This window comes from Pongo abelii, chromosome 12, assembly GCF_028885655.2.
Source record: "Pongo abelii isolate AG06213 chromosome 12, NHGRI_mPonAbe1-v2.0_pri, whole genome shotgun sequence".
In the NCBI taxonomy this organism is placed as follows: domain Eukaryota; kingdom Metazoa; phylum Chordata; class Mammalia; order Primates; family Hominidae; genus Pongo; species Pongo abelii.
In genome coordinates this window covers 86,872,958-86,899,811 of record NC_071997.2, presented here as the reverse complement: position 1 = coordinate 86,899,811, position 26,854 = coordinate 86,872,958, and the positions used below count along the sequence as shown (strand labels likewise).

The window sequence follows — 26,854 nt, the reverse complement described above, 5'->3', positions numbered from 1 at the left end:
GCCGGCGCCCAGGAGGTGGGGCCGCGCTGAGTCGCAGTCCCTGCCCCGCCGCCGCGCTGCGCACCGCCCGGTGCTGGCCTGCGCCCCCGAGCTGGATCGGCGGCCGCCCGGACTCCGAGCCCGCGCGGATGTGAGATTCCGGGCTCCTGGCGTCTCCCGATCGCCGGCTCCGGCGCGGCGCTGCTTCGCCCAGGAGGCGGCGGCCCCGGCTGGCCGTGGGGCTTGTGGATTTTTAAAAATTTGGCTCCGAGGAGGACCATTTCCTCTCGACATGCATCCCTCCGGATAGACTGAACATCCCTCCGTCCACCCCCCCCGCCCCGCGCGGTCAGAGGCAGGCGCTGAGTGTGCGAAGAGGATCCGGGTTGAAATCTGCGCCCCCGGTTCTCGTCCCCGCCCCGTCCCACCGCCCCATCCCCCTCCGGGAGTCGAAATTTCCCGGGATTATGTTTCGGAAAGGTAGGTAAGCGCCGGGCGCGGCGCCCGCTTTCCCGCAGCCCGGAGCCGGAGAGCCAGCGAGGCGACGAGGCAGCCCCCGCGGCTTGCAGCGGAGCCGACAGCTCGTCTTCTCTTCTGGAGGTGCAGCTGGTGGTCGGGGGGAGAGACTTGCTCCAAACACGGACATCCCCCAGCTCTCCCCCCTCCCTGTTTTCCGTTAGGAACCCGGCGAGGAAATACATGCATTGGCTGAGAATCGCCCGCGCCAGGGCACAACGCCACAAGGTGTAGGGAGTGTGTGGGGTGGGGCGAAAAGGGACCCAAGAGTCCCTGTGGCTCGGAGTGCCGGGCCGTCGGTTCTTCATTCCTGCCCTCGGGGCAGACGGAGTGACCCCGGCCCCCACTCCCCGCCCCGACCATGGTAGTGTTCAATGGCCTTCTTAAGATCAAAATCTGCGAGGCCGTGAGCTTGAAGCCCACAGCCTGGTCGCTGCGCCATGCGGTGGGACCCCGGCCGCAGACTTTCCTTCTCGACCCCTACATTGCCCTCAATGTGGACGACTCGCGCATCGGCCAAACGGCCACCAAGCAGAAGACCAACAGCCCGGCCTGGCACGACGAGTTCGTCACCGATGTGTGCAACGGGCGCAAGATCGAGCTGGCTGTCTTTCACGATGCCCCCATAGGCTACGACGACTTCGTGGCCAACTGCACCATCCAGTTTGAGGAGCTGCTGCAGAACGGGAGCCGCCACTTCGAGGACTGGGTGAGTGCGGCGCCTCCCCGTCGTTCCGGGAACCCGGTTGTGGGGTCCCGGGGAAAGACTTGCTGGTCTTGATCGTAGGGCTCCGGGACTTATTGACGACTGGGATGTGTGTGTGTGCCTGTAAGTCTCAGTTTCCTTGGGGAGGTACACTTCACTTCATAGTTGGGGAGAAACAGGCATTGGCGAGGAAGATGAGACTTGGAAAGAGGATGTGGCCCTCTGCTCCCTCTGTGCCCTCCAGATGGTGGGTGCTGCGGGAGGTTTGCAAACTGGGAGAGCCTGGGCCGCTGGTGCTGAAGGTTGGCCGAGGACCCGGCTTTCTTCCGCAGGCGCGTGGTGGGCTGGCTGTGTGTGATTGTGTGTGGGTGGGTCCCTCCGTCCTTGGAAAGGCACGTGGAGCCTTTGACTGAAGGCTTCTTGCACGTCCTGGCTTTGTCCTGCTTAGCCGAGCGAGGAGTTGCTTTATTTTTCCCTCCGAGAGGAAGCTGGCTTGTTTCTATTCTCTTGCATGGTGGTTAGCTCATCTTCTGACTTACAAGTAGAAAAAATGTGTTCTCCTCCAGGATGTCTCCTCTACGGTCCCAGAAACATCAGTCGAGCTTGTTTTGTCCAATTCATTGCCCATCCATGCAGAATGAATGTTGCATTTTAAGAACGGTTCTGCTTGTGGGTAATTGGAAGTCATTGCTTTGAATCTTATTTAAAGTTATATTGTTTCTCTGTTTTGATTGTCAAGATACTGTGCAATAAAAGACGATTTCTAAGTATGAGATTGAGTTGTTAATTGATTCCATTATTAAACTATTAAGGATTTGGAAAGAGGTCTTGTCTCAATCTACTATAAACCAAATGCATCCAACCTTGGCACTTGGACAAGCGGAGAGAAGCAAACCTTCATTTTGCTTTTTGTATTTGTTTTTGGGTTTTTTTTTTTTTTTTTGGTCTTCTTGGAAGGAAGGTGTTAATTTAGGATGTGGATTTTTGTGTTTTCAGGTTTGTTACATGTTTCCACCAAGAGCAAGTGCAAGCGTTCCTCTGGAGGTATATATTTTCAGGGTTCTTTGGTCTACACAACAAGTGAGAGAGCTATCTAAGCCTCAAAAGTGGTGTAGAGCAATTGCTTTCTATTGAAAATCAGATAACTTTATGAATGTCCTAGAGGTCAGAGGTTGCACATGGATCACCTTGGCATATCACCTTACATATTTTTTTCAAGGACACGGAGTTTTAGGGAAAAATAGGAAAGAGCCTGTTGTTTTTATGCTCATGGCTGTGATGTAGTCTGCCTGAAACCATGGTTACGGTTTCACAGGGAAGCTCCAACAAGCCACATGCGTAGAACTCTAGATTTGTGGTTTGCACTTTGGAAAGCAGGCAAACCTTTATGGAATCCCAGAGAACTCCATGCTATTCTATTCTACTTCACAGATGTCCCTCATCTCTGCTTCCCTCAGCCCCCACAACAGAGCTCCCACTCATTCCCCATTTCTTTTCCATGCATGGCCTTTGGGCCCTTTCCTCATGGAGGCAGTGCATATGAGAGGGGGAGTGGAAGGGATAACTAATTTCAGAGGTAGACCTTGACACTGAAAACCTGTGATTTTGGAGTTGTTGTTTTTGGACAGGAAGGGGATGGAAAAAACTTGACGCTGGTAGTTAGGAGATGGGGACATTTTGCAGTGTATGCAGATGAGGGGCTTGGACAGTGGGGCAGAGAACAGCGATGAGGAGCAGCAGGTCTGCATTTATCCATAGAACAGATGTCGGTTGGAGGGAGAGTGCCTTTGTATCTCTGGTGATGCTTCGCTGGGGCACACCCCAAACTCTGGGAGCTTCAGGACACTGTCCCCACTTTCATCCCTCCTAGTGAACCATGCAGTGGGAACTTGTTTGGTTATCATCCGCTAAGGTTCTCAAACTCATGTTGGATTTGGCCCTAGGCCAGATCATCTAGTGCACAGGCAAGTTTTACAGATGAGGACATTGAGTTCCAGAGAAGCTAGTTGGGGACCAAGAGTCACATGACAAGCAAAGGTGGGTTGGAAGTAGGGCCCTCACCGCCTGTTGCCCATGGCTTGCCTAATGGGGAGCCGAGCCTGCCCATCTGGCCTCCCAGCCTATTCTCCCTGCAGATCCATGTGCTGTGTTCCTGACATTTTTATTGTACTTGATAACTTCATCTCTTCTGCCTTATAACAAGTGTGAATTAGGTATGGCAGGTATTGGACAAACTAAAAAACTTGAGATAGAGAAGCCCAAAGTCTCAAAGATGAGTCAAGTGGTGGAGCAGGTTCAGAATGCCCATCTGTTTTCACCAGAGGATGCTGTAGCCACTCTGGTTCCTCCAGGCTGAAGGTGGGGACTCATTGGCAGGGGTGACTGGCCCTTGGAAATGGAGACAAGTTGCAATTGGGCTAAGTTCACCTTTCCCAGTCTTAACATTCAGGGTAAACCCATGGTTTCATAGCTTTGGGTAGAATTCCCTGGGCTCAGGTCTCTGCACTCCTTACCTGGCAGGAATGAAGAGACACACCCTTCTCAGGTGTGGCTAAGAGATCTGGCCTGAAGTAAGGGGACGTGGATAGCATAAAGCAGCCGCTTCTCTCATTGCTGCAGAACACCGAATTCTGCTGTACTTTGAATTCACTTGTATTCCTGGAGTTCCTGTTTTGTGCTCATGTCTAACCAGGGAAGTTTCACACTGTGGGCCATCCAGAGGAAAATGAGGCCCTGGGTTACTCTCAGGGGGCTTCCATTTCACTAAGGAATTGACACCAAGTACCCACATATACATCAAGCTTGTCTAACCCATGGCCCGTGGGCCACATGTGGCCCAGGATGGCTTTGAATGCATCCCAACACAAATTTGTACACTTTCTTAAAACCTTATAAGGTTTTTTGCATTTTTTTTTTTAGCTTATCAGCTGTCATTAGTGTTAGTGTATTTTATGTGTGGCCCAAGACAATTCTTCTTCCAGTGTGGCCCAGGGAAGCCAAAAGGTTGGACACCCCTGATTTAGACACTTAACTAGCAATTAGGTTCCACACAGGTGTTACCATTAGTATGTTAAGAGTTTAAAAAGGGAGTGTGGGCTAGGCACTGTGGCTCACGCCTGCAGTCAGTCCCAACTACTTGGGAGGCTGAGCTGGGAGGACTGTTTGAGCCCAGGAGTTCAAGATCAGCCTGGGCAACATAGTAAGACTCCATAACTACAAAAAACTTAAAAATTAGCCAAATCTGGACCTGCGGTGTGCTGTGTGCCTGTAGTCCCAGCTACTCAGGATGCCAAGGTGGGAGGATTACTTGAGTCCAGGAGTTCAAGGCTGCAGTGTGCTATGATCGGACCATCAGGCCACGGCATTCCAGCCTGGGTGACAGAGTGATACCCTGTCTCTTAAAAAAAAAAAAAAAAGGTAGGGAGAACTGGAAGAATCCAGGAGGGTTTTTGGAAGGAGGCATGAGCTGGGTGTGAAACAGTAGGTTATATTTAAAGAGGTATCTACAAGAAGGAGCAGTGTTCCTGGCATGGCCACCGCAGGAATAAAGGCAGACAATCCTGTGGTCAGGGTTGGAGAACGGATGAGCAGGACAGAAACTTAGTGTACCTGTCAGAAAGGAGTGGGCAGGACAAGGTTTCCCAAATTTAAGACTTTTTTCTGAGTACTGCCTGTGCTTTCATTTACTTAATATTTAAAAAATTGATTCTTTTATTTTCCACTTAGTCTTTTCTTAAGCCCCACTATTCATGAAATCACAGGTTTGGAGCATGTAGTTATAACTTTTCTTTGTTCACATTAAAATAAACAGGGCTCTACAATACGGAAACGAAGTTCATTCCAGGTGCCTCTGAACATCATTAGCGATGTGGGGCCCACACTTCTGAAACATTGGAGTAGGAGAAAGTTTAGAAAACTGAGGTGAATTCTAGAATGTGTAAAAGCCAAGCTGAGATAATTATTCTCCAGATAATGAGAGATGTTTCAGTTGTGATGACAAAGGAGGTTGCTTTAGAGAAAGCTCATTACAAAGAGAAGGAAAGATTTTGCTGATGCTTTGAAGTAAAATCTATTATAACACTATTGCTATAGCTGGGTTTTCCAAGAACCAGTTAATAACACTACTCAGACTTTCATGTACATAAGAATCAGTAAGGGAGGACATATAAAAATATAGATCTATACAGATTTATATAGATCCATACAGATAAAAATACAGATCCTCTGGCCCAACCTTGAGAGCTTTTGATGCTACAATTTGGAATAAGCTGGGAATCTACATTTTTAACCAGCTCTCCCAGAGATTCAGTCCAGACCCAGGCTTGCTTTGAGAAACATTGGGCTAGAATAGAAATTGCAGGCCAGAGAGGGCTCCAGATAATTCATGGATCAAGCATTTTTACATAGATATGTCCTGAAATGTGACTGTATAACTTTATAATTTTTAAAGAAAGATTTAGAATAATAATTGTGTGAACTAGAAGTATTGGGATTCATGTTAGAAGCAGAGGCTGAATGAATGCTGGATGGATTGGCATTGCATTTAGCACAGGGGTGGGAGGCAGGCGGAGCAAGGATTAGGGCTTGAAGGGCTGCGTGCAGGTGACAGCTGGCTGGCTCGTTCACATTTTGGATTTTTCTCTATCATTGCTTCAGTAGTCTACATACTGAGCTCAGTTTCCTCTTTGTTCTACTGCCCTGCCTCTGAAGACATCTTTGGTGAGTGTCACTCCCTTGCTGTATTCTGTAGAAGAGGCAGGCACTCAGAATTCAGAGGTACAGAAAGCCATCATTTGAGAGGTGATTCCCCGGAGCAGCGAAGTCTGGAGTCACACTGCTTGGACTTGAATCCCACTTCTACCATCTCCCACTTTCATGACCTTTACAACCTTCCGTATTTCCATTCCTTCCCCTGTACAAAGTGGGTGATAATAAATATACCTCCCTATAATGAAATGGGTTGATTGTGGGGATTAAAATGAGTTAATACATGTACAATGCATACACCAATGCCTGGTCCCTAGTAGCTGCTCAATGCATATCTACTATAATTATTATTATTATAGCCCCCAAAATGAGCATGGGGCTGGCCTAGAGAGAGTTTTTGACTGAATTGATTATTATATAGGCCACGAGAAAGCTAGGTTTTCATATTCTCCAATGTAGCTCTCTTCAGTCTGGCCATCTCATTTGGCAAAGAATGGGACACTAGAAGTGTCATTTCTGGTTTGTATTTCCCAAGTAGCCCATCGGCAAAGCTTTTCAAAATGATGGCACCCCTGCTGACTCTGGCCTATAAATAGGCTTATACCCTGTTTGGACTCTGGGAGATAGGCCTGTACACCATTTGGAGAGGTTAGGCTCTGAGGCCGTTCTCCCTTGGCCTACCAGAATCACTTGGGGGAGATTCATGCAACACAGATGCCAGGGCACAGCCTCTAGCAGTGCTGATTCTGATGCCCTGAATGGAGCCTGAGTTAAACAGGCCCCCTGCTGAATCTCCTACAATGGCAGCCTGACTGCACTTTGATATATATTACTCTAGAGCACATCTCTGTCTTCAGGACATTTGTAGGAAAAAAATTTTTAAAAGGATTTCTGAAACCTCCATTGTCAATTAAACACAGTGGGGTGGGAAGGGACTACTAAGGGGGTAAGGAGGTAGGGAAGGGCTGGCAATTGTCCATACCTCCTTCGTGTGCGCCTATACCCTGAATTATTTCCCCAGCAGCCAAGGGTCCCTGGATCTCCCTTTCCCCTACTCCTATAATACCATGTAATCCAATATTGCTCTCGTTGGTCCATAGCTGGTTGTTTAACAACTACCTGAAGGATTCATTCTTGGCCCAGTGCTATCACAGACAACCTCTTGGCATTGGGTCCCTAGAGTTAAGGACCTGAGTTAGCCTTCAACTTCATGGACAGTTAAGGGTTGTTTGTCCTGTTTCTTCTTCTTAGTGTCTTTGACCAGCAGCAGATTTAGTGAATATTTGAGACCCTGAACTCCCTGGCTCCTCAATGGATCCCTCTCCCTGGAATCAGTGAGTTCTAACTGGAAGGCATCTCCACCACTCACTAGTTGTGTGACTTTGAGCATGTGACTTAGGTTTTTTAAGCCCGTTTCTTCATCCGTAAAATGGAAATGTCATAGGTCTTGACTTTCAGGGTTGCTATGAGAATTAAATAAGGAACTATAAAGCTTGTAGCAAGTGGTCTGGCTATAATACATTTCAGCAATTTTATTAATATTTGAAGAGTCATCTGTGTGTGTTCATAGTTTTAGAATCTTAAATCAGAACATATGGTCCAGTGAAAGATATTTTTCTCCTTGATTTGTGAATGTATTTATATGAAAAGTCTTACATACTCTAAAAATAAATTTGATTTAGTTATACTTAACAAATTGCCCTTTTGAAAATAATAGAATTACTTGAAATGAGATTGTTTTGGAAAGTCTAGAAGCTGCGGTCATTGTAGACAAAGGTTAATTATTTATTGAAGAGTATGGTTAATTGGAAATGAGGATATTTGGGAGCTGGTGTTTTGGTTTTACTGTGCCAATGTCATCTAGTTTCATGGATTTAAATACATTTTCAGTGCTGTTGACACTAAATTCCTAATTCCAGCTCATGCCTGACCCTGAACTCTAGACTTTATATATGGGATTGACTTCAGGTCATCAGCTTTCATTGTGTAAAGGGCATCTTAAACTCCGTATGCCTAATATTGTATACCTATTTTCCCCTCTCCCCAATCTAAGCCCTTCTTCCTCAGCTTAAGAAATGGCAACTCCATCCTTCCAATTACCCAGCCAAAAACCTTGAGGGGCCATCCTTGACGCCTCTCATTCTCAGGTGCCCCATATCTTATCCATCAACAACATCTGCTGTTTCTGCCTTCAAAATATATCCCAAATCACATCCTTTCCATACCTTTGCTGACCTCACTTGGGGCCAAGTCACTACTGTCTCACACCTGGATTATTTCAACAGCCTCTGAATTGGTTCCATCTGTCCTGGCTTCTCAGCTCCTGTCTCTGCTCACAGATCTCTCAGGTAAGATTATCCCTTACCATAATTTACAAGACCAACAAAGTCAGGCCTTCTGCTGTGACCTCTCTGACCCTATCACCTGCTACTCTTCTCCCTGTTCATTCCTCTCTAGCTGTCCTGACCCACTTTACACCCCTTAAATGCACTTACCATGCTCTCGCCTCAGTCTTTACCCTTGCCATCCCATCTTTTTAGAATGCTCTTTTCCCAGATATCCACATGGCTCAAGTCTTCACTCAGATGTTATGTTCTCAGTAAGGCCTTTTCTGGCAATCCTATCTAAAAGTTCACCCTCTTATTTTTATACTTCATATGCTCCTTTCCTGCTTTTTTTTTTTACTCTTTTATCTCTATCTTATACACTATTTAGTTTTCTTATTTATCTTTGTTGTTTATCTCTAATACCAGATGCTCTCTAAATGTAGAGCTTTTTGTTCACCGCTTTATTTTGGCACCCAAAACAGTGCCTGGCACTTTGTTGAATGAATGAATAAATTGTTGAATGAATGAATGAATTTCTTGGCACATTGTTGAATGAATGAATGTACACAAAACAAGTGTGTATTTCTATAGTACCTACTATGGTCTAGCACTATTGGTAGATATGGGGTTTGGTAACACAAAAGTTGTGTATGTGTAGTTCCTGCCTCTGAGGAGCATGGCATCTCGATAGAAACCAGTTGAATGATTTTCTTAAACAACGCTTCTGTACAGTTGAAAGAAGTGAGGAGGAGGAGGAAGGAGAAAAGGTTATTTTATTTTATAAAAATCTGTGAGATCCCTGAAGATGTTCTTATGAGAGAATGCTATATTATTTCCAGGTAGCGATTTGCATCAAGCTGAAGAATCTCCGTCAAGTCTGAAGTTCCCAAAAGTAGGAATTTTCTACCCTCTGAGTGCCCAGGGCCCATTCCAGGTGCCATGGTGAGGGAAGAAGAAAAAGGCCCACTTGTCCTCCATTTGCAGAGTTTAAATGAAGTTCAGATTCTCATCAGGGCTTTAGATACAAAACCCTTTGTAGTTGGCAGCAACAAGAAAGGAAATTTCAAATTCCGGCGCCTGAACTCATAGAGCTATTGAAGCATGTTCAGACAAAGCTTCCAGGGGTTTCACTTAGGCTAAAAGAACTCCAGAGCAGGCCTGCAGTATTTTACATAAATAAAAGCTACACTTGGCAAAACATTATATTTCTCTCCAAGTTCCTCTGGGTATATATGGGCTTGTTAAGTAATTACAATCTATTATAATGCTAATCAGCAGGGTTGCACCTGTTTGAAATTTAGTTTTCTGTCAGAAACCATGTGAAGTGGCCAAAAGTCTGTATTGTGCTGGGAGAACCGGGAGGACAGGAACATACAGTTCATCATAACTCACTGACATCTAAACAAAATTGAAACTCCAGAGGAAATGTAACTGAAATCTGTAATACTGTGCTGGGGAAGAGGAGGAAAAACAGAAGCCTATCATTAAACCCAGATGCTGAAATGAGGATCTCCTCTCTCCTCATCCCTGACCTCTACCCCACCTTGAAGTCTCAAAGAGGTAGTTTTACGCTAGTGAAAAGTCACCTGTATTTGCCAGCAAGGAGTAGACTCACTGAGCTCCTGACCCCAAGAGGTAGATAAGACTAAAAATGTAATCAAGCTCAAGAAGAGTTTTTTAAAATTTGAGTTGGAGTCTTGCTCTGTTGCCCAGGCTGGAGTGCAGTGGCACGATCTCAGATCACTGCAACCTCTGCCTCCCGGGTTCAAGCGATTCTCCTGCCTCAGCCTCCCAAGCAGCTGGTATTACAAGCATTAGCCACCACACCCGACTAATTTCTGTATTTTTAGTAGAAACAGGGTTTCACCATGTTGGCCAGGGTGGTCTTAAACTCCTGACCTTAAGTGATCCACCTGCCTCAGCCTCCCAAGGTGCTGGGATTATATAAGAGAAGTGAGCCACTGCGCCTGGCTTCAAGAAGAGTTTTTTTTTGTTGTTTCGTTTTTTTGTTTTTTAGAAAGAGTCTCGCTCTGTCGCCCAGGCTGGAGTGCAATGGTGCCATCTCTACTCACTGCAAGCTCCGCCTTCCAGGTTCACACCATTCTCCTGCCTCAGCCTCCCGAGTAGCTGGGACTACAGGTGCCCGCCACCACACCCAGCTAATTTTTTTTTTTTTTTTGTATTTTTAGTAGGGAAGGGGTTTCACCATGTTAGCTAGGATGGTCTCAATCTCCTGACCTCATGATCCACCCGCCTTGGCCTCCCAAAGTGCTGGAATTACAGGCATAAGCCACCGTGCCCGGCCTAGAAGAGTTTTAAAAAATCATGATGAGTGAATCTAGAACTAATTATTGAGGAGAAAAATAGTCTTTGATTTTGCTTATATCCTTTTTGAATAGATTTATTTTTTCAGACTATGGCATCTTTTGTTGCCAGTCTTCTTTCCCCAGGCAGATATAAGCATCTCGTGAGCAGGAAGTGTCCCCGTCTACCCCCCTTTAGCTCTCTGGGATCTGTTTTATAGAAGCTCAAATACGCAGTATTCTTTAATCAGACTGACTGAGTTTGTGCTCTTAGAAGTTCATCATTTGGTGCAGTGCTGAAAAAGAAAGAATTCACAAAAGATTCAAAGCAGTGGACAGAGTAGTGTATTCATTCATTGTTCTGGCCATCCTTTCATTCACTGAGCAAATATTTATTGAATATGCCAGGTGCTGTGCCCACTATGTCAAGAGCTGGTCGTTGCTCTCAGAGAGCATACACTCTACTAGGAGACACGACATTAATCAAAGAATAACATAAATATATGATCTGTAAAATTACAACTGAGAAGCACAGCTTACCACAATCCTTTCAGCGCCTGGGGAAACCTAGACCTCACCTCTTCAAGACTGGATTGGCTAATATTTTTTTCTCTCTCTATGAAATGTATTGAATAGGGGAGTCAGGTGACTCCTATTAATTCCCCAGCTGTGAAATCAGGAGTTAGGATAGTCTAGATGCTCTGTAAAGGCACCTGTTAACAATTATCCTGACTCAGCTCTCTGGACCCTACATTCTGGGCCTTGGCTATGGTTAACCTTCGCACTTGATAATAGTTTGTCTTTATTATTCTCCATGAAGTTTAGCCTTGTCTCCCCTGCAAAAGGGCCAGCTCCTGCTTTTTTTTTCCCTCCTTGCCTTTCTTCTTTGTTGTGATCGAAATTACAAAGCTATTTTTGATAGCTTGCTTCTTTACCTACTTTTGTGCAAGGCCCACAAAAAATAAATTTAATTCTTAAATGGAGCCCTCTCTCTGTATCATTAAGGCACTCAAAGAGTACTCTGAAAACAAACAAACAAGGAAGCAAGCAAGCAGAATTCCTAGAATGTAAGGTGTATGAACCTATCTCCCTGCCTTCTGCACTGATGATTATCTCAACCAGTTTAGGTAGCTGAGAGAATCATCAATCAGCCATTAAAGATGGAGCATATAATTGACCAGCATTTGCCAGATTGATTTTCAAGGAGTGGGAGCCTTATGATATTTACAGGTCTCTGTGATCAAAGAGGTTGGGAAATGTTACAGAGTCAAATGCACATTAGTGTACTAAAGACTCAAGATGGTCTATCGCAAAGCGAGTTGTACACCTCTGTTTAACCAGATATGTCCCCAAAATATTTCATTATAGAATGCTCTTATTTGGGAAACATTAAGAACTCATGTTTTGTGGACATATTTTGAAAAACATTATAATTAGAAAAAAGAAATGGATATTCTCAAGTGGGCCTTTCGGAAAATCAAGATTAACACCCTTTTATAAAACACTGAATTTGAAGAACTGGGAATTCAAAGGAGAGGGGAGTTAATGTGGGTTCTGCTAGTTGGCAGAGGCTTCTTGGTAATATTTTGAGCCAGGCCTTGAGGAAAATGGGATCTAAATAGACAGGGAAGGGAGCCCCTCTAAACTGGAAGAAGAACAGAGAAAATGTTGGACAGCTCACACCTGTAATCCCAGCACTTTGGGAGGCCGAGGTGGGTGGATCACGAGGTCAGGAGATCGAGACCATCCTGGCTAACACAGTGAAACCCCATCTCTACTAAAAATACAAAAAATTAGCCAGGCGTGGTGGTGGGCACCTGTAGTCTCAGCTACTCAGGAGGCTGAGGCAGGAGAATGGCATGAACCCGGGAGGCGGAAGTTGCAGTGAGCCGAGATTGCGCCACTGCGTGCTCAAGCCTGGGCGACAGAGCGAGACTCCGTCTCAAAAAAAAAAAAGGAAATGTTGGACAGGCAGTTTTTAGCATTTTGGGTTATGAGGGCAGTCAGGAGACCAGTTAAGATTAAAGTAGGAATGCAATCCAAAAAAATTGCTTGATTAAAAAAAAACCAACAAAATAAACTATCCAAAGAATGGGAACAGTAGCTAGAATGGATGTTCTTTCATTAATCTATCCATTCATCTAGCCAGCCAGCCATTCAACAAATATATATTGAGTACTTTCTATGTTCTAGGAACTTTGCTTGGAGCAAAGTGTTGAACAAAATCACTAGTGATATATTGAAGTTTTAATTATCCAGGAAATCTATGCTGACAATCTCACATGCTGCATTTCCAATTAATTTTCTTTTGTTTGTTTATTGATAGGTCTGATAGGGATGGAGAATAACTTTGTAGCATCCTTCATGTCATTGGATAGTGGTTTATCCAAGTTCACCGATCTAAAACTAGTAGAATGGGCTTTGGAGTTAGTCCTGGGTTTGAATTCTAGTTTTATCAGTTTTGGCTGCATATTGGACAAATCATTTGGCCTATCTGCACCAGTCTTCTCATCCATAAAATGGGAATAATAGCTACCTTATAGCAAGTTTGCAGTCAATGGTAACTACTTATTATTGGTAATTATCTGTGATTAATGTTTATTATTAGATGCAGGTAAAATTGTGCTTCTGTTTGGGGATTTTATTAGTAATAACCAACTGAAAGGTTGCCAGTAAAACCTTTTCCAGTCCTTATGTCCCTCCCTCTTGGAAATGAATGAGCAACAGGAGATGGGTTTGCTGAATTCCAAGTGTGCAGAACTAGAATTTCACACTTAGTTCTTTTTAAACAGCTCCTAGGGTGGGAGGTGAGGGGAACATGGATTACCTTCCCTTGGACTGGCTTCGGTCTCAGTGAATGGGCGCATCTGTCTCATTGCTCCCTCTTGTGTATTTGAAAAGCTGAGACATTGTTGCATTTTGACCTGAACATCCTCTGCATTAGCTTGTGGGCCTAGTGTGGTAACTGAGGCTTGAAGCTTTTTTAACATCCCATTTTCTGCGGTCCAGGTGTATATCCCATTTCTCTGGGTCAAAGCATCTGACTTCATTTTCCCACCATGTGAGTCTTATTTTATGCCCAACCTCTAATGCAATGCACACTGATTGTTCAGTTGTCTGGGCAAAATTTGGGCAGTGCACAAAGGTGCTGCCTTTAGAGAGCAAAGCTTTGCTTTTGACCACGATGTTGGAATTGCTAAGGAGTAACAAGAGTTGAAGCATAGCCAGCCTTCTGAAAAGATTACTGTACTCTCAGCGAGGAATTATGCATTTACTTGTAATTGTTTGTTAAGAGCCTTGATCTTTAAGCTCAGATTTCATTTTACATAATTTACATTTAAGTAACAAAAATATATGTAGCAAGTAGTTCACCTACTCTTCATTGAGGATCACTTCTCAGAAATTGCTTTTTCTTCTTTGCAACCATAGAAATCCTTTTCTTCCTTTAAAACATTCAGAATTCACCCAGGAGCAGGAGGTCTTGTTCTTCTGCTTTGTAGCTTTGTGACTTTGAGAAAATTCACTTAACCTCCTCAAACTTCTGTTTTCTAATTTTAAAAAAGGGTTAACAACAGTCATCTTTTGCAGCTTGTCGAGTTGCTGTGAGGATTCAATAAGATAGATGTAGGTGAAATGTTTGGGCATTTAAGCATCAACTCTCTGCCCCAGTTGATGAGCAACTGTGAGCTTCTGCAGAGTCACCATGTCTTGAAGTAGAAAAAAAAGTTTCTCTTTGGTACCCGTGCTCCTTTGTCTTCTTTGCTTCTTCATGACACCATCCTATTTCTCTTGCAGGTGCACTGAGCCCAGAGTTGCCAGAGGAAATACAGGATGCTCAGTTAAATTTGAATTGCAGGTAAACAATGAATACTTTTTTTTTCTATAGATATGTCCTAGGTATTGCATGGGACATTCTTATACTACAAAAGTATTTGTTGTTTATCTGCAATTCAAATTTAGCTTGGCCTTCGATTTTTCTTTGCTAAAGCTGGCAACCTAGGCTTCTGCTTCCCACTACCCCAATAATGAAACATGCCCAGGAATGGATCTGCTTGTCCTCTTGTCCCTGTGAGGGCAGAGGAGGGAAATGTAGCCTCTTGTTAAAATAATTCCAGCCTTGGTGTAAGTAGGTAACATATTTTTGATGAGGGACCCCTTTCTAGGGCTTCTAGAGTCATGGAGAAGGCCTCCTACCTTAACGTTTGAAGTTCATTCCCTGCCATTAGCCTGCTACAGGACCGCTTCCTTCTCCTCCCCTGATGGTGAATATCAGGGCTCTGTTCATAGAAGGTGCACAATTCCTGGCCATGACTACCTAGCTGGCTTTAAAAAATATTTCCTTCGTTTTAGAAAAGAATATCCCATTTAAGCTCCAGGCGCCTGAGTACTAATTCATGGAGACAGCTATAGGAGGGGTTTTTGTATCTTTATTAGTCTGGTTCCCTGGAATCCAGGGGATTTGTGTATGAGTTTTGTGGGGATCATGGCACTAAATACCCTTCCGGGTGCTCAGAACCCACCATTGTCTCCTGCCAGCCCCAGTTGCCTACATAGTGAAGTCTGCTCATCCCTCCAGACATCCAGGGCCCTGTGTGGTTTGCACCTCCCCCGCTTCCATTTTCTGCCAGGTGGATCTCTTATCCTCTGGGGTAGGAACCTTCTGCTTGAGGGCTTGTTTCTGACTTTCATACCCAAACTCTTTCTATCCCTTCTTTGTGCTCTGCTCTCCCATATCCCCATCCCTGGGATACTCTAACCAGCCATCCAAATCCCCTTCTCTTTGGGCAATCATTCCCAGAATTCTCCAGGCTACAGCTCTTTTGGCTCTTGGAATTGCGGTAACATTTACTGTTTGTGCCCTCCGTTTAAAATTATTGATGCCTAGTGTTGATGCTTTCTCTCTGTTCTTTAGCAGACACAGAAGAGGTCTGTTCCTGAGGGTAAAACTCCTGCCTTTTTGTGCTAATGCTTGGCATATTGCCCCACACATAACAGATGCTTGATTGGTTAAATTTAAAAACAAATTTATTTAAGTGGGGGTCTTCCTGTGTCACCCAGGCTAGAATGCAATGGTGTGATCATAGCTCACTGCAACCTTGAACTCATGGGGTCAAGGGATCCTCTTGCCTCAGCCTCCCAAGTAGCTGGGATTATAGGCACACACTACCATGCCTAGCTAATTTTTTAAAGTTTTTTGTAGAGGCTGGGTGCAGTGGCTCACGCCTGTAATCCCAGCACTTTGGGAGGCCGGGGCAGGCGAATCACCTGAGGTCAGGAGTTCAAGACCAGCCTGGCCAACATGGTGAAACCCTGTCTCTACTAAAAGTACAAAAATTAGCCGGATGTGGTGGCACACACCTGTAATCCCAGCTACGTGGGAGGCTGAGGCACAAGAATAGCTTGAACCCTGGAGGTGGAGGTTGTGGTGAGCCGAGATCACACCACTGCACTCCAGCCTGGGTAACAGGTCGAGACTCTGTCTCAAAAAAATTTTTTTTTTTATCGAGATGGAGTCTCACTGTGTTGCCCAGGCTGATCTGAAACTCCTGGCATCAAGTGATCCTCTCACTTTGGCCTCCCAAAGTGCTGGGATTACAGGCATGAGTCACCATGCCCAGCCTGGTTAAGTAAAACTTTAACATGAATTTATAATATTGATCTAAATAATAGACTTCCTTTGGGTATTTGCACTAGGGTATTCTCCTTTCTTCCATGACTGAGGAGAGTGTAGTGTTGTAAAAAAAATTACATGCACGCACACACCTGTATGCACCCATAAAACCTAAAGTATAATAATAATAATAATAATAAAAGAAAAAAAAAAAAAAAGGAAAAGGCCAACACATGAGGAGGATTTTTATCTTTTACTTCAGCATTATTGTTAAAAATTAGTTATGTTTAATTTTTAGAGCAGTTTTAGGTTTATAGAAAAATAGGGCAGAAAGTACTGAGTTCCCATATACCCCCCCAACCTCCACACCTAGTTTTCCTTTTTATTATGTATGTTTTAACTTCAAAAAAAAAAAGTAAAAAAGGATGCAGCACAACCACCAGATATGGAACCAGGTGGCACCATGGTTAAGTAGAAGGGCTTTATATGACAGTGAGATGGATTCTAATCCTGGTCCCACCACTGAACCAGTCGTGTGACCTTTTGACAAGTTGTGTAACCTCTCTGAGGTTTCTTCATCTGTAAAACAAAGTCAGTACTATCTATCTAATTGTGTTTGAAATAAATAATATAATGCATAGAAAGTGCATAGAAAAGTTCTTGTCACGGCTGGGCACGGTGGCTTATGCCTAGAATCCCAGCACTTTGAGAGGCCGAGGCAGGTGTATCGCTTGACGTCGGGAGTTCGAGACCAGCCCGGCCAACATGGAGAAACCCCGTCTGTACTGAAAATACAGAAATTAGCTGGGCATGGTGGTGAGCGCCTGTAATCTCAGCTACTCAGGAGGCTGAGGCAGGAGAATCGCTTGAACCTGGGAGGTGGAAGTTGCAGTGACTGAGATGGCACCAATGCACTCCAGCCTGGGTGAGAAAAGTACTTGTCATGTGATAGAGCACACAAAAATGTTTGCTATTGTTATTATAATACTATTGTAAAATATAAATTGTGGATGTCGTGGTTTGGGACTGATGATATTGTCGAAGAATCCATTTGGTTTATAATTCTTTATATCTGAGAGTCACTTGGGGCCAGGGGTTGCTTTTCATGGCAGGGGTGTGTCCTAGACAGATGGTCTTTCTCCTTATAATGAGTTACATAGGAAATGGCTGTGGTTTGCCAAATGTGTATTTGCTGCCCACTGTCAAGCATTTATTGGCTAGCATATATTCATAAAGTACTACATTCACAGTTTGCCAGTTCACTTTTCACCATCTCGGTACTAATGAGCTGTGTGACCTTGATGAAGCTGAAACCTCTCTGAGCTTCAGCTGCCTCAGCTGTAAAATGGGAATAGTCACATTGGCCCTGCTTATCTCACTGGGTTGTGAGACTCATTTAATATGCATCTGAAAAGAAAAACATGTCACACACATGTAAGTAATAGTGATGAACCACTTTGGGATTCAGGGAGGGGGACGGCCCTTTCGTATATAGTTTACAAATGGAGAAACTGAGGATAAAGGGTGCCTCTTGGTAGGGACTAGAATGGGACTCAGACCTTATTTCCCCAAGTCCCTGATCACACTAAGCAACATTTGGGTTTCTTAGCCAAATAGTTTGCTTCACTCTTTCACATTGTTGGGGCTGAAGATTTAAAATTAATCTGTGGGTTTTGTTTCTAGGAAACTTGTGTCTTAGAAGCCCACCCCCTCACACAAGGGAACGTGTCTCTTTCTCGTTGCTTCCTTATCCCTACTTGGCTCTTTAAAAATTTTTCTTTATCACTGCTTATCATATGACTGTGCACAGACAACCGTAAAGCCAACTATTTTAAGGGGAAAAGGGGAGGAAGACAGATAAGACAGTGATTCAGAAACAAGCAGGAAAATGGAGTCATGTGGTTGTCCCCTTGTGGGTGGGATTTACAGCAGTGTTTTAGATTGAGAAAGCCTCCTTTTCGCCTGGAGAATAAATTAGGCCCATCAGGAATGTGTTTTAGAACCCGGAGGGAGCACTCCTTCACAAGTCGCTCATGTGGCCAGCCTCAGTGCTGGGCTGCGTTCTCCTGCCGCGCAGCGTGGCTGAAGCCTCTGCTCTGTGCCTGGGACTGGACTGAGCTTGATACAGTGGGGGCTCCAATAGAGAGGTCCTGGTGCTTGTCCCCAAGGTATAAAAAAGGGAGAAATGGCCACTTGAAAGACTGATCTGATCACATCAGTTTCAGGGAGAGCAGGAAGAAACTAGGCCTTGTCCTACTCTGTTGGTAGAAATATAAGTTAGCGGCACCTTTTTTGGAAAGCAAAAAGGTACTATCTGTGAAAATTAAAATGTATATCGGCTGGGCATGGTGGCTTATGCCTGTAATTCCAGAACTTGGGGAGGCCTAGGTGGGCGTATCACTTGATGTCAGGAGTTCGAGACCAGCCTGGCCAACATGGTGAAACCCCGTCTCTACTAAAAGTACAAAAATTAGCCAGGCATGGAGGCAGGTGCCAGTAATCCCAGCTATTTGGGGAGCTGAGGCACGAGAATCACTTGAACCCGGGAGGCAGAGGTTGCAGTGAGCCGAGATTGCACCACTGCACTCCAGCCTGGGCGACAGAGTGAGACTCAGTCTCAAAATAAAATAAAATAAAATACAATTTATATAATCAAGACGATCAAGTCTGTTATTAGTTATCAGTCATATATAGATGTGTGACACACTAATATTATTTAAGTAGCTTGTCTCTGCTAGCTGAAGAGGTGGCTCTATGGACACCCTCACCCAGTAAGTCAGCCATGTGCCTTCTCTAATGGGATTTGAATTTTAGGAAAGTGAGGCATCATCTGACTCTTTCCAAATTTAAATCTGTTAAGAACCTTTAGGGTTTAATATGCTTTTTGTACAGGCTCCATTTTTCTTTTTGAAGGAGAAAGATGTGAGAAAAAGAGAATAAAGGCATATCCTGTCTAGGCTATTGGTTTTCAAACTCTGGGTCAGGACCCCTCAATAAAGATGGTGAAATCAATTGTGTGGATCTCTACAACAATTTTAAATACGAAAATTGAACAATATACACATTATCAGAATGCTTTGCATGCAATATGAATAAATATTGCCTTATAAAACTCCTATTTCAGTTTTATTTATGTGAGTACGTATGATCTTAATGCTTACTGTGAGTCCCAGTTTAAAAAAACATTGAGAAATATTGCCCCAGAACACAGTTTCTCATTCAATCTAATTTTAATGAGTACCAGTAACATGGAGAAAAGAAAGTAAAGAGGATAGGGTTCCCTGCATGCAATAAACTTACATTTTACTGACCCAAACAATTCCATAAAAGCAAATACGTTATCATTCCCCAGGGAAAGACTGATGAGGGATTTGTAGAGGAGGTGGCTTTTGACCTAGGCCTTGAAGGATGGATCGGATAGACTGGTTCTGAGAAACCTGCCTGACTACTCCTTAGTAAACAAGTCTCTGACGACAAATAATGCTGCAGTGCCCTGATGAACGGAAATACCTTCTGTGGCCTGAAAGCCCCCATCTCTTGAAACCCCTGCAAGTGGCATTCAACATCAGATAGTGGTGCTTCAGGGTTCCTGGGTTGAATTGTTGGAAATTCAAGGTCAGAGAGCTTAGTTCATGCCCTATAATACAAGGCTGGTTTTCTCAGCTGTAGCCATACTTCAACTGGCACTGGAGAGTTTTGTACCTTCTGATCAGGAATGCAGCATCTTTGGAAGATAAGGTGTTTGCGGCCTTACCCCTCAGGAGACTGCACAATGGGGATACATTTATTCAACAATTTTTACTGTTTTTTTTTTGATTCTCCCATGAAACTTGTACGGTAGTGAATATATTCAAAGCGGGAATTAAGATATTCCTCTTAATTTGACATTTCAGGACAAGACCCAAGGAAGTTAAATGATGAATTGGTGGCCAAGGCAGATGAATGAGCGCCTGGGTATCTTGCTTTTTAGGACAGAGGTTTTTTTACTGCACATGCACAGGTATATAGTCTCCCAAACACACTAGGTGCAGGAGGCCTAGGGCCTGGCCTAGAAGGTATTGATATCAGTACCATTACACATTTAATACCGTTATCCATTTATACATTTAAGCTCTATTTAAAAAGGCAATCAAATGAATCAAACTTTCTTCTTTTGTTCTTTCCTTCCTACCTTCTTCTTTCCCTTCCATTCCCCTCTGCCTCCCCTCACCAGCTTTCTCTCACTTTCTTTCTCTTAGAGAAGATTAGGTAGGGGAAAGGTTCGTAGACCATTTTACCTCCAATTGAAAAAATGTAAATCTGCTATCTAATAACAGATATTCATTAAATCTTCATTTCTACATAAAAATATAAGAGTTCAGAAGTTTAGTGATTTGATCAAAGTAAAAAAAAAAATCCAGTAGAGGACAGGTATGGTGGTTCACACCTGTAATCCAAGCACTTTGGGAGGCCGAGGCAGGGGGATTGCTTGAGGTCAAGACCAGCCTGGCCAACATGGCAAGACACTGTCTCTACAAAAACATTTTAAAAATTGTCTAGGCATGATGGCATGCACCTGTGGCCCCAGCTGCTTGGGAGGCTGAGGCAGGAGGATCACTTGAGCCTAAAAGGTCAAGGTACAATGAGCCATGATTATGCCACTGTACTCTAGCTTGGGTGGCAGAGTGAGACCCCCGTCTCAAAAAAAAAAAAAAAAAAAGAGAAAAAGAAAAAGTCCAATAGAGATAGAAAAAGTATGTGTGAACAGGTTTCCTGATTCCTAGTAAGGTACTTACATTGCTATATCATGCTGCATTCAGTCACCATTCATCCATCATGCATCCATCATTCATCCATCTCCACATCCACCCATCTGTCTATGCATCCATCCATCCATCCATCCATCCATCCACCCACCCATCCATTCATCCATCTCTCCATTCATCCATTTATTCATCCATCTCTCCATCCATCCATCCGTCCATTCACCCATCCACCTCTCCATCCATCCATCCATCCATTCATCTATCTCTCCATCCATCCATCCATCCATCCCTGAATCCATCCATCCATCCATCCATCCATGCCTGAATCCACCCATCCCTGAATCCATCCATCCATCCATCCGTCCAGCCAGCCAGCTGGACAGCCAGGCAGCCAGACAGCCTGTCAGTTTATTGGTCATATAGTTAATGCTAATGCCATGTGTCTAAAATTTTTAGTAAGGGAGTCTGATTTATTATTATCATTATTATTTTCAATTTGCTTTTCAGCTATTGACTGAGGTTGCGGCAATTGACCAGACTACCCTCTGGGCTGATAAAACCTGAAACTTGTCTATTTGGTTGAGATTATCATTTGTCTGTCCCTCGGTGGTTGGTCTTTCCATGTCAAGAAGATGGTAAAAACTGCCATAAGGGACTGAACACAGTGGCTCACGCCTGCAATCCCAGCACTGTGAGAGGCTGAGGTGGGAGGATAGCTTGAGCCAGGAATTTGAGACCAGCCTGGGCAACGTAGTAAGACCCAGTCTCTAAAAAAAATTTTTTAAATTAGCTGGGTATGGTGGCATGCATTTGTAGTCTCAGCTGCTCCAGGAGGCTGAGGCAGGAGGACTGCATGAGCCCAGGAGTTTGAGGCTGTGGTGAGCTATGATGGCACCACTCTACTCCAGCCTGGGCAGCAGAGCAACAGAGCAAGTCCCTGTCTCTAATAAAAACAAACAAACAAACCAAAAACCACAGTGAGAGATTTTTTTTTAAAGACTCCTCCGCTCCTTTTTTTGGGTTACATTGTTTTTGTTCCCCCTACTTTCTGAACTCTCTGGAGTGTCAGGATACTTTGACTTTTGTGATTCAATCAGCCTACTGCAATGGTAGATTCTTCCTTTTGAGTTGTAACTCTTTCCGTGGAGCAGGGTTTCCCAAAATGTGTTCCAAACAATATAAGAAGTGAATAGGTCATTCACGCTCAAAAACGAATGCCATAATCAAGTGAATTTGGAAAACCATAGAGTAAATGAAGCTAAACATTTATTGCAGGACTTTTTTTACAGCCTTCAATAGGCTATTTTCCATCAGTTTTCTGGATGGCAATTGAGCGAGCAGTGTTTCCAACTTGATTTGATTGTTCAACACACATTTAAGGACAGTACTTACATCTCTTGATGTCATTTGGGAAACACCGTCTTAGAATCTGGCCCCTACTATTTAAAGTTAATACTACATATTTAGGGCTGCTGGCCAAGAGAAACTAACATGGTGAGGAGGAAATAATCATTATCCCTTTATGTTAATATTTTTATCATAAAGACTAAAACTTTGTTTTTTAAACTAGGATCCGAAGTGTTGTTTATAGACACTTGACTAAAGAAGAGAGAAAAGCTTAGGTTGAACAAATGTTTGTAGAGTATATGAAAATAGAAGCGCAAACAAGGCCCCTATTAGGCAGATTTTCTGAATGATATTCTAGGAGTTCATCCTTGTTCTGTCTTTAGTGAGTGACATTTATAAAGCAGTAGCAAAGCCAATGTTATGGTTCTAGGGATCGTTCCTATGGAATTACATTGGCCGAGGACAGAGACCCACTCTTCCTCCTCTTTCCTGAATCAGGTCAGGGTAAATATTATCCAAGTGCAATTGAACTCTTGCTCCTTCTGTTCACAAATCAATTGTTGCTTGATTGGACCCAGAATGTTTGCTGGTCATCAACTCTGTTTTGAAGGTGTATCTCAATATTTCATTTCCTTGTGTTTATTGGAAAATATTTTTTAAAAGCTACTTCCAAAGATGTAAGCGTGATCATTGGGGTTGACTTGCGGCAAAAATGTGAAGGAGTCAAAGACTGATTTCAGGTTTTGTGCATGCTCCTTCCACTTCTGAGCCCCTCCAAGCCTGGGGCCCAGCCAGGATTCCTCAGTTCCTCTTGGCTGAGTATAAACTCATTTACACTGAGGTAGATGGCCATAATGAGATATATAAGACTGGTGCTTTAGAAGAGTGCTGTGGAGGAGGCCTTCCTTTATCTGGAGGGTGACATGGCAACATCTGGAATTTTCAGATACCAGTGACAGGAAAAGATGGACTTTTGGGTCAAGAGAACTCTTTCAAACCAGGTACTCACTGGAGACGAGGCTGTTTCTGAGATCATACTCTGTGTCAAGGTCTAGGGATCTTTACATGAGCCTTCAACTGTAAGTCAGGGCCTGACTCACTGTGGTCAGTGTGTATATTTCTAGATTACCTCACATTGGAAATGCTTGTCTCCCCACTCTCTGAGGGATTAGTGCTTTTCCACTTTAAAGGAAAAACAGGTCATAAATTACTGAGGAATTTTATGGCACAGTCCAAAGCACAGATTGGAGGCCAAGGAAAAATAAAACTCCAGCTTCTTTATGAAAGTTGAATGGAAAAGAGAAGTTGCTTCCTGAAAAGAGGTGGGCGCTGCTTGAGGGAGAGGAGGGAAAGGACTCTGAGTGAGCCTACAGGAACTCCTTTTGGTGTCCTTGAGGAGTTTATGAGAATTCTCAGCCTCATCTTGATAAACTTGAAGGCAAAGTGAAGCAGGCAGTTGAACTGTTTGTCTGGGAAATGGATGAGAGACATGATTATTTTTGGTAGCAAGATTTTCTGTGTTTGGATTCTGCATGTTATAAATCCAGTATCTTAATTTCCATTTGTCTTAGGTGATCCATATGCCTGATTTCAATTCAATGCTGATTAAATGTCAGAGAAGGAAAGGAAGGGATGAGGTGAGAGTTTCCAAGCCTGGCTGACCAGGAAGAAAGCAGGCGGATTCTGGAGACTGGACCTCATCAATTATAAAGAGAAAAATCCCCTGTAAGTTACAAAACAACATAGCACAAGAAAACACTTTGTAGATGTACATTAAGCAGTCTCCTTTCCAGAAAATGTTTCCCCAGACCAGGAAGACCCAGCGTGCCCCTTAGTACCTTAACCCAGGCCTTCAGCTCTTCTCAGCTCACCTTTTCCTACAGTGAATAAACACGATGCTGTTTTTAAATCTTTGCTTCCTTGTTTCTAGCCCATGTTTTACTCCAGAGCAGTGAGGGCACTTGTGACCAGCTTTGGGGAGACGAATACACTGTCATTTATACATAAATGCACTGTCATTTATCATTTCAGAATTGGAGTGAATTCTAAATGAATCATAACAGTTGCATTTAATGAATTATTCTCCTGGGTATTGGCTAATTTTAAACCGGTCTGACGAGTTTTAAGGTCCATATGGTTTGAGGAAATTCAGTGGTGCATTTCCCGGTTTGGTCCTCCTCATTTCCCTCCAGCCCTGCTCCTTTTCAACATGCCAGGCTGCTTGGCTGGGTTATCTTTAATCACTGTAGGTGGGAGGAGGGGAGGCGGGGAGGTACTGGGCCCAAGGTCATGCCAGAAGAGTTCAGGCCTCTGCTTGTCATCTGGCACTGCTCGAAATTCCCAGGGGTCTCTGGGGAGCCAGCCCTCAGCTCACAGATGGGCCTGACCTTGGTGAGAGGTGGCCTTCCACCAGGAAGCCTCCAGCTGGCAGGATGGGTGGGTGGGGAGGGGTGAACTTTGGCTGTGGAAGCGTCTCAGCATTTTACTCCCCTTTCTCAACAGTTGCTGCCTCCACTCCAGGCTTTTATTCAAGCAGCACCGGTACCTGGCAGTAGCTCCTATAATGTTTTCTACATTGGCTCTAAAATCATGGCCCAGTAGACACCAATGCTTGACTTGTTTTTTTGTTTGTTTGTTTTGAGAAGTTGTTTACCATTGGAGTGATGGGATTTTCTTGGCCTTGTGAAGTACAGGGAGCCTCAGGATAGCTTCACTGGGGGTGTCATTACATGGTCATTATCAGTGGTAGGTTTCCCAGTCTCAAGATGGAACCCTCTGTTGCTTCTCTGCCACATGTTTGGCTCTGTTGACCTTCCATTGCTCACCTGTGCTTGTTCCCCCAGCAGCCTGTTTCTTGTAACTATTTGCCTCATAATGCAAGTATTCTAGTGATTGAAGTGTTGCTGTACAAAAGAGATCTTTTAAACTGAAACCGGTGCAGCAAAACAATTTAAAACATTTTAATAATTTCTTAAAGGATACAGAGCCTTTTCCTTTCTTAATACATGCAGGTCAGAATGACGTCAATAAGGATTATATTTTTGCATTAACAGGAAAACTAAGTTTATAAGACTAGAGTATGGATAGAGAGGAAGATGGTTCTATTGCGATATAAACTCTGGTCCATACACGGAAGTGGCCCAGTCTGTACAAACACCATTGCCTGTTTCATTCTTGACTGGACACACATATTGCCCCATTGTGATGAAAGGTTGTGATAACAAAGAGAGTAATAGAAGGTTCAGCTCAGGTTCTAAGGAGGGAGCAAGTAAAGGCCCTGTAGGCCCATCCTTCTGTGGTCAGTCACTGCTGGTTGGGGAAGGAAGGAGGTATCAAGTGTCTCCATCCTTTCCTCTTTTCTTCATAGTTTCTAGATCATTCATTCAATAAATCATTAGGGAGCCCCTGCCATCAAGCTAGGTCTTGGGATATAGCCAGGAACATGCCTAGACAGGGACCCTAATCTCAGAGGGCTTATGCTCCATTTGGGGGACAGATACTCAAACAGGCAATTATGACATAGTTCATAAAGCCCTGTGATATATGCCACCAGAGTACCCAAAAGGGCCCCAAAGTAGACATGGGGAGTTGGGGAAGGCTTTTGGGAGAAGGCGACATTTCAGCAGAGACCTGAAAGGAGAAACTGGAAACAATTTAATGTGACTGCTGCGAAGTGCTGTAGGGGGTGGGAGTAGGTTGGGGGCATGGGGAAAAGTAAGCTGTTTTTTGTCGGCTGCCATCTATCTTCCTCCCTCTCCTCCTCCCTCCCTGCTTCCTTCCTTCTTTCCGATTTAACCCTGGAATCACGAGAGGCCACTTTAGGTGAACAGCAACTCTTGAATTTGGGCTTTATTTTGAGGGAGATGGAGGAGCCAGTGAAGGTTTTTTAAGCAGAGAAATAACCTGATCAGATTCAAATTGTATCACCTGTGGGATGGAGTAGACATGGATTAGAACATTAGGAAACTGCTTTAGGTATTTAGCCCGGTAAAGATACTCTGGCTTGTGGTCAGGTGTTATTTGCTGGGTGGGCTCTGGCTTAAAAGGCAATTGCTTTAGATCGCTGTGGAAAATTCTGTTTCAGAGACACAACCGTTTCAGATGCACAGTGACAAGGACAATAGAAAGGCCAGGACACCACGGAAGTTCTGAAGAGGTAGTGGGAACTGGAAGGAGCACATCAGTAGCTTTCCCTGCCCTTTTCTCTGCCACTGTGATGTAAATATCAACTTGATTTTACATGGAGCTGAGGAACATTTTAGAACCCAATCGAAGAAGTTGGTGGTTCTACACTGAGCCAGGGGGAAAACTTTGCAGTCACAAGAGAATTTATACTCACTTGGCTTCTCTGCCTTTCTCACCAATTTCTTTTTGGTTTTCTTGAGAGCTGGTTGTGTGCATATGTGAATACATATTGCATATTGAAATTTTGGGTTTTCTTTTTTAAACCTTTAATGTTCTGCCCATTTCAAATGCATTCGGGATGTATGATGCTGTTTTTATGTAATGTAAACTATTCTTAAAATGTCTTATTTAATTAAAATAATAAAAGAAACCAAAGTTAAGATTTTAAATTTTATTTTGACATTTGTTACTGGTTGTGATATATAATT

General features: G+C 43.8%; 1 protein-coding gene and 1 long non-coding RNA gene across 3 annotated transcripts in view; both read left to right on the top strand.

The window, feature by feature from the left end:
- Positions 1-856: 856 nt before the first annotated feature.
- The window catches only part of PRKCE (protein kinase C epsilon), a 532,372-nt gene continuing 506,374 nt past the window's right edge, over positions 857-26,854 (top strand). For both annotated transcript variants that reach the window (XM_063713711.1, XM_002812068.6), the window contains exon 1: positions 857-1,204. In XM_063713711.1, coding sequence (XP_063569781.1) covers positions 857-1,204 — 348 coding nt within the window. The remainder of the gene's footprint in view (positions 1,205-26,854) is intronic.
- Positions 25,579-26,668, top strand: LOC129057711 (uncharacterized). The gene is made up of 2 exons (XR_008522434.1): positions 25,579-26,063; positions 26,326-26,668. It is a non-coding gene; the product is annotated as an uncharacterized LOC129057711 (long non-coding RNA).